The sequence below is a fragment of the Oncorhynchus gorbuscha genome, linkage group LG23, assembly GCF_021184085.1.
Source record: "Oncorhynchus gorbuscha isolate QuinsamMale2020 ecotype Even-year linkage group LG23, OgorEven_v1.0, whole genome shotgun sequence".
NCBI lineage: Eukaryota > Metazoa > Chordata > Actinopteri > Salmoniformes > Salmonidae > Oncorhynchus > Oncorhynchus gorbuscha.
The window spans coordinates 4264972-4277857 of NC_060195.1; the positions used below are offsets into that span (position 1 = coordinate 4264972).

Here is a 12886-nt window from a genome sequence, read left to right on the forward strand (position 1 = left end):
CTTGGTGTGAGGAGAGGGGGCGGGGCTAAATGACTTAAATGTAAAAGGAAGGCGGCGGGGCTTGGTGTGAGGAGAGGGGGCGGGGCTTGGTGTGAGGGGAGAGGGGGCGGGGCTTGGTGTGAGGGAGAGGGGCGGGGCTAGGTGTGAGGAGAGAGGGGGCGGGGCTAGGTGTGAGGAGAGGGGCGGGGCTAGGTGTGAGGAGAGAGGGCGTGGTGTGAGGGCGAGGGGCGGGGTGTGGTGTGAGAGGGGGCGGGGCTAGGTGTGAGGAGAGAGGGCGTGGTGGAGGGGCGGGGGTGTGGTGTGAGGAGAGAGGGCGTGGTGTGAGGCGAGAGGGGGCGGGGTGTGGTGTGAGAGACTGCATACAGCAGGAGGAGAGGGAGAAAGACTCAAGTAGCAAACGGTGTAAAAACAGACATTACACGTGCCGGCGTTGGGTATCACATTTAACAAACCAAATAATGAAATACCGTTACAGAAATTAAATTAAAAACCCAAACCGGTCTGAGTCATCAATACCAGTATTTAGTAAAATACTGTATTACCGCCCAGCCCTACTTGGCCAGCCAGTCAAATAGACAGGTGGGTGGAACAACAAGAAAAGGCCGTAGCAGATTATCTCACAGCGTTTGTTCAGATTGATGGTTGTCGAGGTTGAACCTGTAGGATGGAAGCTGTTCGATGTCTGCCTTGGCGATTCCTCGTGGTTTAGCCTCTCCCAGCCTTTCAGCCAGGTTCAGTAATGCCTGAGGGGGTGTGAGACACATATTTAACGCCAGTTGTTGTGGTTTATTTACATTTTTATTGACCGGTAATTCCAGCATTATCCACTAGGTTTGCTGCAGGTACAAAATTCAAGGAAATGGTATTTAATTGACTCTAATCAATCAATCAATGGTTGTGAGTGTTAGGTGTGGGGGGGGGGTCCACCTAAACTGCCCCCTATTACCCATGTTTAACTTCCGAGTCTGCTGGAGAGGATCAGCTTGATCAACGTGATGTGTAGAATCACTGATCTACAAATAACATTCCCTGCCAAATTATAGGCTTTTTTCCCCATTAACATTCATAGGCAACACCCCCCCCAAAAAAAAACACTTTCACACAAACTGAAAGTGATTGGACCGTGTTCTAGCTAAAGACAATTTCCTAGAATTTTCGACCTGCGGAAAACCTAGTGGATAATTCTGTAAATACAGGTACAAAAAAATACATTTAAAAAAATGATTTAAAACAACTGTCCCCAAATATAATACACGTGCAGACACACACACACACGCACACACACACAGCGCGTTTCTAAGTGTATTGATTGGTCCTCTCACCTCATAGTTCTCCATCTCCACGTCATCTACATCCAGGTCTAGACTGATGGCTGGTCCCACTGCTGTGGGAGGCACAGGAAGCATCGACCTGCACAGAGACAGAACAGTCACATAATCACCCAGATCAAATAAGAAAGTGGGGGAAAGGGGGCAATGTTTTTGGTGGTGGCAATAAATATTCACTTTTTTTCCTTCCTGAGTGTATGTTCAGTTTATTTATCCGTTATTTTACCAGGTAAGTTGACTGAGAATATGTTCTCATTTGCAGCAACGACCTGGGGAATAGTTACAGGGGAGAGGAGGGGGATGAATGAGCCAATTGTAAACTGGGGATTATTAGGTGACCGTGATGGTTTGAGGGTCATATTGGGAATTTAGCCAGGACACCGGGGTTAATACCCCTACTCTTACAATAAGGGCCATGGGATCTTTAATGACCTCAGAGAGTCAGGACACCCGTTTAACGTCCCATCCGAAAGACGGCACCCTCCACAGGGCATTGGGATATTTTATTTTAGACTAGAGTAAAGAGTGCCTACTCTTACTGGCCCTCCAACACCACTTCCAGCAGCATCTGGTCTCCCATCCAGGGACTGACCGGGACCAACCCTGCTTAGCTTCAGAGGCAAGCCAGCAGTGGTATGATGCAGGCAGTTACATTAGCACTCACTTGGGTGTACAATTCTAGGTCTTGAATGACTTTGGGATGAAAAGCACTGAAGTATCATTTAGGTCTGTATTACATTCCATACTCACAGGAAGTAGGGCAGGAAGCCTGGGTAGTAGGGTGGTGGCGGCGGCGGGGGGGGCAGGGGCTGCTGTAACCGGTACCTGTGACCACTGACACGTCGCGGCAGCATGTGGGGGTATGGCTGAACAGGAGACAGAGACATGTAGCTGTTAACATGGTGGTGGTGAACTATCCTATGGAAGTGGCTGGTTATTTAAAAAAGGTATGTTTCGCAAGCTCTGTAGTTTTAGCTAGCTCTACAATCTGAAGCCTTACCACTGGGAAAGGTTAGCTATCTCCATGCCATGCTTTCTGTGTGAAGTGATGCTTAAGTCCTACCACTGGGATAGGTTAGGCTGAGCTAGCTTAAGTCCTGCCACTGGGATAGGTTGAGCTAGCTTAAGTCCTACCACTGGGATACATTAGGGATAGATAGCTCAATGTTTTGCTAACTGTGCAATGGTGAAGACATGAGGTCTTCCCACAGTGAAGGGTTAACACATTTATAGATGCTAACTACGCTCGTTTTGAATGTTAAAAACATTGCATGCGGTACGGTTTTGGAAAGAAAGGCACGTATTTTTTATATCAGTGAAAAATAACAATATTTTTTTTTAAAGGTTAAATTACTACACAACTTTATAGGGTTAGGGTTCCCACACAGTCATATCACCAGGTTACAGCGCTTGTTTACGGAAGACAAGAGGCGGCCAACTGTGCTAATTAGCCATCTAGCGGGCTCCCAACACCTGTGCTAATTAGCCATCTAGCGGGCTCCCAACACCTGTGCTAATTAGCCATCTAGCGGGCTCCCAACACCTGTGCTAATTAGCCATCTAGCGGGCTCCCAACACCTGTGCTAATTAGCCATCTAGCGGGCTCCCAACACCTGTGCTAATTAGCCATCTAGCGGGCTCCCAACACCTGTGCTAATTAGCCATCTAGCGGGCTCCCAACACCTGTGCTAATTAGCCATCTAGCGGGCTCCCAAAACCTGTGCTAATTAGCCATCTAGCGGGCTCCCAACACCTGTGCTAATTAGCCATCTATCAAATTTAAAATAAAAAAATATTAAATAATGGTATTACAACGACTGAGCTTTTTAATGAAAATTCCAAAAATAGTGAACATTCAAAAACATTGAAAATATTCCATTGTCTCGGTCCATATTGGGTAGACACCAATAGAAACATAGGAAATTATCATGAAATAATAACAGATTTAAGTTGTGTTTATTACTTCCGTTTTAAAATTTGATGACTATAAGGATAAATAGTCAACATCTCATCTCTGCTCAGGCAAGTAGCCGTCAGCCAGACCATGGAACGTTCTCCCCATACTGTCTGGTGCACAAATGTCTGACCTAAAATCATTTTGACTAGTTCTTCAAAGTAGATAAACTTTCACGAACTGTGTCTGTCCTTCTTGCCATTGTGTTAGAGTACATTCCTTTCTCATGTGGTCCGTGTGTATCGAACCTAAAGTTGTGTAAAAGGATAGGATACCCGCCTCCTGTAAGCTCTAACCACTAGGATACCTGTCGCCTCATAGATAAAAGGCCTCATTGCCAAAATCCCTAAATATCCCTTTAATAATGTAAAAATACATTCGTAACTCACATTCGTAACTCAAATACGGAGTTTCGATTAGCAACTATCGTAATTACCTGCAGTCACGACCTGTATGTACTTTCAAAAATGTCCAAGAAACTGAAAAAATGCCTGTTTGTCAACTCCAATGTAGTGGGAAGCCAGGCCCAGCCAAACAGAATGAGTTTTTCCCCACAAAATGGCTTTATTACAGACACAAATACTCCTGAGCACCGACTCCCCTGCACATTTTAGAGTGGCCTTTTATTGTCCCCAGCACATGGTGTTTTAATCAGCTTCTTGATATGCCACACCTGGTCAGGTGGATGGATCATCTCGGCATTGGAGAAATGCTCACTAAAAAAGGGGATGTAAACACATTTGTGCACAGAATTTGAGATACGCTTTTTTGTAAGTATGGAACATTTCCGAGGATCTTTGATTTCAGCTCATGAAACATGGGACCAACACTTTACATGTTGCATTTATATGTTTTGTTCAGTATAAAATCACTCACGTCCCAAGGATCCCGGATAGCACTAACCTTACTGCTATGCACAGGTCGGAAGTCTACAACAGCACAATACATTGGATGTGCTGAACGAAGAGGCACTTTTTTTTCCAGTTGGGGTGGCAGGTAGCCTAGTGGTTAGGACGTTGGACTTGTAACCGAAAGGTTGCAAGATCGAATCCCCGAGCTGACAAGGTAAAAATCTGTCGTTCTGCCCCTAAACAAGGCAGCTAACCCACTGTTCCCAGGCCAGTTAACCCACTGCTCCTAGGCCGTCATTGAAAATAAGAATTTGTTCTTAACTGACTTACCTAGTTAAATAAAAAGGTCAAATTTAAAAATATATATTTTTTTGGTTGCATGTACCTTTTATTTGGAAGTACATACCGGCCGTAACAGGAGTGTTGAATTCAGGGTTCAACTTCGAACATTGTTACACTCAGAAGTATAGGAACATTAGTTTACATCAGAAGTACAGGAACATTAGTTTACATAAGAGACAAGGAGGTGCTAAGTGCAGGAGGAAACAGTTGATGTGACACTACTGATAAGGGGAGAAACTGGTAAAAGGCTCGTATCACTCAGTTCCCTGCTTAGCAAGAATGATGTCAGGTTTAGCGATAAGGAGGAGACTCCACCCAAAGTGGGGTATGAATACCACCACAGGGGAAGCCATGTTTTTGTTCTGAATTAATAATAATAATTAATAATTTGTAACAACCCTTTGGGAAGAGGTCAACTTGGTTAAGCTTCTCTGGTGTCCGTGAGTTATTTACTCTGATAGAACATAGCATGAGAAATGACGATAGTTGCCGGTGAGTTTCAAATCAGATACTGGTTCAGCTAGCTAGCTCTATATGATGTGAAGTCTTACCACTGAGAAGGAGGGCAGGTGGGAGGTAAAGTCTTACCACTGAGTAGGAGGGCATCTCCTGGTGCAGAGGCTCCTGAGGGAGGTAAAGTCTTACCACTGGGGAGGAGGGCATCTCCTGGTGCAGAGGCTCCTGAGGGAGGTAAAGTCTTACCACTGGGGAGGGCAGGTGGGAGGTAAAGTCTTACCACTGGGGAGGGCAGGTGGGAGGTAAAGTCTTACCACTGGGGAGGGCAGGTGGGAGGTAAAGTCTTACCACTGGGGAGGGCAGGTGAGAGGTAAAGTCTTACCACTGAGTAGGAGGGCATCTCCTGGTGCAGAGGCTCCTGAGGGAGGTAAAGTCTTACTACTGAGAAGGAGGGCATCTCCTGGTGCAGAGGCTCCTGAGGGAGGTAAAGTCTTACCACTGGGGAGGGCAGGTGGGAGGTAAAGTCTTACCACTGAGAAGGAGGGCATCTCCTGGTGCAGAGGCTCCTAAGGGAGGTAAAGTCTTACCACTGAGTAGGAGGGCATCTCCTGGTGCAGAGGCTCCTGAGGGAGGTAAAGTCTTACCACTGGGGAGGGCAGGTGGGAGGTAAAGTCTTACCACTGAGAAGGAGGGCATCTCCTGGTGCAGAGGCTCCTGAGGGAGGTACTGGAGGGGGACAGAGGGAGGCAGCGCTGGTGGGTGGTGGAGGCTCGAGGCAGGGTAAGAGAACGTTCCTAATGGATGCTGGTCCCCCCTGAGGTCCACTTCATTCTCTACCCTCTGGAGAGGCTGAGGGGAGAGGGAATGAGTGTGAGGGAACTAAAACAGTCAGGTTTCATACATTCTAACTCATTCCTTTTCAATTCATGAGGATCAACTACTATACAGAATGTGCATTCAGGAAGTACCACTGAAAGCAATAGAAGTATTTGGTTCATACATTCTAAATTAATCCTAAGCATTCTAATAAATTACAATTAAATTATCTGGCAACAGTTCTGGTGGACATTTCTGCAGTCAGCATGCCAATTTCACTCACACTCAAAACTTGAGACATCTGAAAAATCAGAAACATTCTGTCCAAAAATTATGCAGAAAAATGAACCCATGCTTTTGTTACTTCTAGGTTAGACTACTGCAATGCTCTACTTTCCGGCTACCCGGATAAAGCACTAAATAAACTTCAGTTAGTGCTAAATACGGCTGCTAGAATCCTGACTAGAACCAAAAAATGTGATCATATTACTCCAGTGCTAGCCTCCCTACACTGGCTTCCTGTCAAGGCAAGCGCTGGTTTCAAGGTTTTACTGCTAACCGACAAAGCATTACATGGGCTTGCTCCTACCTATCTCTCTGATTTGGTCCTGCCGTACATACCTACACGTACGCTACGGTCACAAGACGCAGGCCTCCTAATTGTCCCTAGAATTTCTAAGCAAACAGCTGGAGGCAGGGCTTTCTCCTATAGAGCTCCATTTTTATGGAATGGTCTCCCTACCCATGTGAGAGACGCAAACTCAGTCTCAACATTTAAGTCTTTACTGAAGACTCATCTCTTGAGTGGGTCATATGATTGAGTGTAGTCTGGCCCAGGAGTGTGAAGGTGAACGGAAAGGCTCTGGAGCAACGAACCGCCCTTGCTGTCTCTGCCTGGCCGGTTCCCCTCTTTCCACTGGGATTCTCTGCCTCTAACCCTATTACAGGGGCTGAGTGACTGGCTTACTGGTGCTCTTCCATGCCGTCCCTAGGAGGGGTGCTACCTTGAGTCACTGACATGATCTTCCTGTCCGGGTTGGGGCCCCCCCTTGGGTTGTGCCGTGGCGGAGGTCTTTGTGCACTATACTCGGCCTTGTCTCAGGATGGTAAGTTGGTGGTTGAAGATATCCCTCTAGTGGTGTGGGGACTGTGCTTTGGCAAAGTGGGTGGGGTTATATCCTGCCTGGTTGGCCCTGTCCGGGGGTATCGTCCCGACCCCTCCTGCCTCAGCCTCCAGTATTTATGCGTCGGGGGGCTAGGGTCAGTCTGTTATATCTGGAGTATTTCTCCTGTGTTAATTTAACTCTCACTCACTCAGCCCTAGCACCATGCCTCATGACTACCTGGCTTCCTCGCTGTCCTCAATCAACTACTGTGTACGTGTACTTGAGGCGTACTTCTAAATGTTATTTGTAACGGACAGGGGTCCCGTCACAAAGCCAATTCCTTACATCAGGCAAAACGCTCTTGAACGTCTACAACTTGATAGAAAGTATGTAGAAGTTGACATACAGTGCCTTCAGGAAAGTATTCACGCCCCTTGACTTTTACCAAATGTTGTGCTGTAGCCTCAATTTAACATTTATTAAAATGAGATGTCACTGGCCTACACACAATATCCCACAATGTCAAAGTGGAATTGTGTTTTTAGAAACTTTAAAAAAAATGAATTACAAATCAAATGAAATGTCTTGAGTCAATAAATTATTCAAGCTTTGCTGTAGCAAGCCTTAATACGTTCAGGAGTAAAAATGTGCTTAACGAGTCACAAAATAAGTTGCATGGACTCACTATGTGCAACAACAGTGTTTAACATGATTTTTGAATGACTACCTCATCTCTGTACCCCACACATACACTTATCTGTAAGTTCCCTCAATCAAGTAGTGAATATCCAACACAGATTCAACCACAAAGACCAGGGATGTTTCCCAATGCCTTGTAAAGAGTATATGTATAAAAAAATGTTTTTAAAGCAGACATTGAATATCCCTTTGAGCATGGTGAAGATATTACACGTTGGATGGTGTATCAATACACCAAGTCACTACAAAGACACAGGCGTCCCCCTAACTCAGTTGCCGGAGAGGAAGGAAACCGCTCAGGAATTTCACCACGAGGCCAATGGTGACAAACAAACCTAAAAGGTCACCCCCCAGTCAATCCTGATCAGTTTTTTACACATCAACCCTCCATTAATGTCAACGCAAGTGTTAGTCTCATGTTTTATGACATTTTTAAAATCCCAGGAATGCTCCATACGCACAAAGCTTAATGCACTCACATTTTGTGCACAAATTTGTTTACATCCCTGTTAGTGTGCTTTTCTCCTGACAGGTGTGGTATATCAAGAAGCTGATTAAACAGTATGATCATTACACAGATGCACCTTGTGCTGGGGCCACTTACAAATGTGCAGTTTTTGTCACAACACAATGCCACAGATGTCTCAAGTTGAGGGAGCGTGCAATTGGCATGCTGACTGAAGGAATGTCCACCAGAACTGTTGCCAGAGAATTTAAAGTTAATTTCTCTACCATAAGCCGCATCCAAAATAGTTTTAGAGAAGTTGGCGGAACATCCAACTGGCCTCACATCCACAGACCATGTGTAACCACGCCAACCCAGGACCTCCACATCCACAGACCACGTGTAACCACGCCAACCCAGGACCTCCACATCCACAGACCACGTGTAACCATGCTAGACCAGGACCTCCACATCCACAGACCACGTGTAACCAGGCCAGACCAGGACCTCCACATCCACAGACCACGTGTAACCACGCCAACCCAGGACCTCCACATCCACAGACCACGTGTAACCAGGCCAGACCAGGACCTCCACATCCACAGACCACGTGTAACCAGGCTAGACCAGGACCTCCACATCCACAGACCACGTGTAACCACGCTAGACCAGGACCTCCACATCCACAGACCACGTGTAACCACGCCAGACCAGGACCTCCACATCCACAGACCACGTGTAACCACGCTAGACCAGGACCTCCACATCCACAGACCACGTGTAACCAGGCCAGACCAGGACCTCCACATCCACAGACCACGTGTAACCACGCCAACCCAGGACCTCCACATCCACAGACCACGTGTAACCAGGCCAGACCAGGACCTCCACATCCACAGACCACAGGACCTCCACATCCACAGACCACGTGTAACCAGGCCAGACCAGGACCTCCACATCCACAGACCACGTGTAACCAGGCCAGACCAGGACCTCCACATCCACAGACCACGTGTAACCACGCTAGACCAGGACCTCCACATCCACAGACCACGTGTAACCACGCTAGACCAGGACCTCCACATCCACAGACCACGTGTAACCAGGCTAGACCAGGACCTCCACATCCACAGACCACGTGTAACCACGCCAACCCAGGACCTCCACATCCACAGACCACGTGTAACCACACTAGACCAGGACCTCCACATCCACAGACCACGTGTAACCAGGCCAACCCAGGACCTCCACATCCACAGACCACGTGTAACCGCTAGACCAGGACCTCCACATCCACAGACCACGTGTAACCACGCCAACCCAGGACCTCCACATCCACAGACCACGTGTAACCACGCTAGACCAGGACCTCCACATCCACAGACCACGTGTAACCAGGCTAGACCAGGACCTCCACATCCACAGACCACGTGTAACCAGGCTAGACCAGGACCTCCACATCCACAGACCACGTGTAACCAGGCCAACCCAGGACCTCCACATCCACAGACACGTGTAACCACGCTAGACCAGGACCTCCACATCCACAGACCACGTGTAACCACGCCAACCCAGGACCTCCACATCCACAGACCACGTGTAACCAGCCCAGGACCTCCACATCCACAGACCACGTGTAACCAGACCAGGACCTCCACATCCACAGACCACGTGTAACCAGCCCAGGACCTCCACATCCACAGACCACGTGTAACAACGCTAGACCAGGACCTCCACATCCGCAGACCACGTGTAACCACGCTAGACCAGGACCTCCACATCCACAGACCACGTGTAACCATGCCAGACCAGGACCTCCACATCCACAGACCACGTGTAACCACGCTAGACCAGGACCTCCACATCCACAGACCACGTGTAACCACGCTAGACCAGGACCTCCACATCCACAGACCACGTGTAACCACACCAGCCCAGGACCTCCACATCCACAGACCACGTGTAACCACGCTAGACCAGGACCTCCACATCCACAGACCATGTGTAACCACGCTAGACCAGGACCTCCACATCCACAGACCACGTGTAACCACACCAGCCCAGGACCTCCACATCCACAGACCACGTGTAACCAGACCAGGACCTCCACATCCACAGACCACGTGTAACCAGCCCAGGACCTCCACATCCACAGACCACGTGTAACAACGCTAGACCAGGACCTCCACATCCGCAGACCACGTGTAACCACGCTAGACCAGGACCTCCACATCCACAGACCACGTGTAACCATGCCAGACCAGGACCTCCACATCCACAGACCACGTGTAACCACGCTAGACCAGGACCTCCACATCCACAGACCACGTGTAACCAGGCCGGCCCAGGACCTCCACATCCGGCTTCTTTACCTGCGGGATCGTCTGAGACCAGCCACCTGGACAGCTGATGAAACTGTGGGTTTGCAAAACTGAAGAAAATCTTCAGTAACTGTCAGAAACCGTGTCAGGGATGCACATCTGTGTGTTCGTCGTCCTCACCAGGGTCATGACCTTACTGCAGTTCGACGTTGTAACCCACTTCGGTGTGTGAAATGATCACCTTCGATCTCCAGCGTGCCGGTGGCAAAGTGAGCGATTAATCCCGGGTTTCAACTGTACCAGGAATATGGCTGACAGCGTGTATGACATCGTGTGGGCTGAGCGGTTTGCTGATGTCAACGTTGTGAACAGAGCGCTCCATGGTGCCGGTGGGGTTATGGTAATGGGTAGGTATAAGCTACGGACAACGAACACAACTGCATTTTATCGATGGCAATTTGAATGCACAGAGATCCCGTGACGTGATGCTGAGGCCCATTGTCGAGCCATTCATCCACCGCCATCACCTCATGTTTTAGCATTTATAATGCACGGCCCCATGTCACAATTCCTGGTAGCTGAAAATGTCCTTGTTCTTTCACGGCCTGAATACACACCAGACGTGTCACCCATTGAGCATGTTCGGGATGCTCTGGATCGACGTGCACGACAGCGTGTTCCAGCTCCCGCCAATATCCAGTAACTTTGCACAGCAATTGAAGAGTGGGGACAACATTCCACAGGCCACAATCAACAGCCTGATCAACTCTATGCGAAGGAGATGTGTCGCTCTGCATGAGACAAACGGTGGTCATAGGAGATACCGACTGGATTCCTGATCCACCCCACTACTTTTCTTTTAAGGTATCTGTGACAACCAGATGCATATCTGCATTGGAAAAGCCAGAGAAAACGAGACACCTTGAAGAGACCGTGCTGCCTGCCTGCCCCCGGACTTTCCCTACTTGACCACCTCCCTCAGACGACCACTCAAGCCATGATCTTCACTTGGGGCGGCAGGGTAGCCTAGTGGTTAGAGTGTAGAGGTGGCAGGGTAGCCTAGTGGTTAGAGTGTAGAGGTGGCAGGTAGCCTAGTGGTTAGAGTGGAGGGGTGGCAGGATAGCCTAGTGGTTAGAGTGTAGAGGTGGCAGGGTAGCCTAGTGGTTAGAGTGGAAGGGTGGCAGGGTAGCCTAGTGGTTAGAGCGTTGGACTAGTAGCCGGAAGGTTACAAGTTCAAACCCCTGAGCTGACAAGGTACAAATCTGTCGTTCTGTAGTTAACCCACTGTAGGCCGTTATTGAAAATAAGAATTTGTTCTTAACTGACTTGCCTGGTTAAATAAAAGTTAAAAATCATGTTGGTTTTTCTAAATGACATGTATTGTTTTGTTACTTTAAAGCGCTTTGAGATTTTTTTATGTAATGAATAGCGCTATAGGGCCCTGGTCTAAAGTAGTGCACTATATAGGGAATAGGGCCCTGGTCTAAAGTAGTGCACTATATAGGGAATAGGGCCCTGGTCTAAAGTAGTGCACTAAATAGGGTGGAGGAAGCCATTTGGGACTCACGACGGGAGTACTCACCATGCGTGGGTGCTGCCTCTGGAGAGGGAGGAACTGGCTGAGAGGAGTAAGGTGAGGAGGCTGGTGGGGTGGTGGCCCCGGGGGGTTGGGGTGCAATATAAAATGTTCGCTGGAGATCAGGGGTGGGAAAGCTTGGTAAGACACTGGCAAATGCTGCATTGTACAGGCTTGGATGAGCTAGAAAAATAGAGAGAGAGAGAAAAAAAGACAGAACACACTTAAAAACAAAATGGTAGTAATAAACAGTGTTTAACCATACACAGAACCAGACTGGCAGAGCCATACCTCAAGAAACCAATTCTACATAAGTCAAAGCAATAAGAAAATTATCTAAAATAATCATCTAATCATCCTCCCGGAGAACAGTGGGTTACCTGCCTGTTCAGGGGGCAGAACGACAGATGTTGACCTTGTCGGTTCTATGAGTATTACCAGCCAAATATGGCCAATCATTACTCTACACAAACACCTGAGCAGGAGTGAATATGTCCACAGCACAGATGCTATGATGTGCTGCTAAACAGCATGAGAAAGAGGCAGTGTTGGTAAGGGTGCTACATCGACAGGGAGGTGTATCAACAGTGGGTACGTAGGAAGAGGTGTATCAACAGTGGTATGGAGGTTTATCAACAGTGGGTATGGTGTGTCAACAGTGGGTAGGAATGGTGTATCAACAGTGGGTATGGTGTTTATCAACAGTGGGTAGGATGGTGTATCAACAGTGGGTATGGTGTGTATCAACAGTGGGTATGGTGTGTAGGAAGAGGTGTATCAACAGTGGGTATGGTGTGTAGGAAGAGGTGTATCAACAGTGGGTATGGTGTGTAGGAAGAGGTGTATCAACAGTGGGTATGGTGTGTAGGAAGAGGTGTATCAACAGTGGGTATGGTGTATCAACAGTGGGTATGGTGTATCAACAGTGGGTATGGTGTATCAACAGTGGGTATGGTGTATCAACAGTGGGTATGGTGTATCAACAGTGGGTA

General features: G+C 48.0%; 1 protein-coding gene across 8 annotated transcripts in view; it reads right to left on the reverse strand.

Moving 5' to 3' along the window:
- The window catches only part of rnf44 (ring finger protein 44), a 49061-nt gene that overhangs the window by 17540 nt on the left and 18635 nt on the right, over window positions 1–12886 (reverse strand). For 7 of the 8 annotated variants that reach the window (XM_046323544.1, XM_046323541.1, XM_046323538.1 and 4 more), the window contains 5 exons: window positions 11901–12077; window positions 5610–5780; window positions 2079–2194; window positions 1323–1410; window positions 622–743 (listed from right to left, as the gene is read on the reverse strand). In XM_046323544.1, the coding sequence (XP_046179500.1) occupies window positions 622–743; window positions 1323–1410; window positions 2079–2194; window positions 5610–5780; window positions 11901–12077 (674 nt within the window). Of the gene's footprint in view, window positions 1–425; window positions 744–1322; window positions 1411–2078; window positions 2195–5609; window positions 5781–11900; window positions 12078–12886 lie in introns of those variants that run through there. The other variant, XM_046323545.1, reaches the window with a different exon arrangement.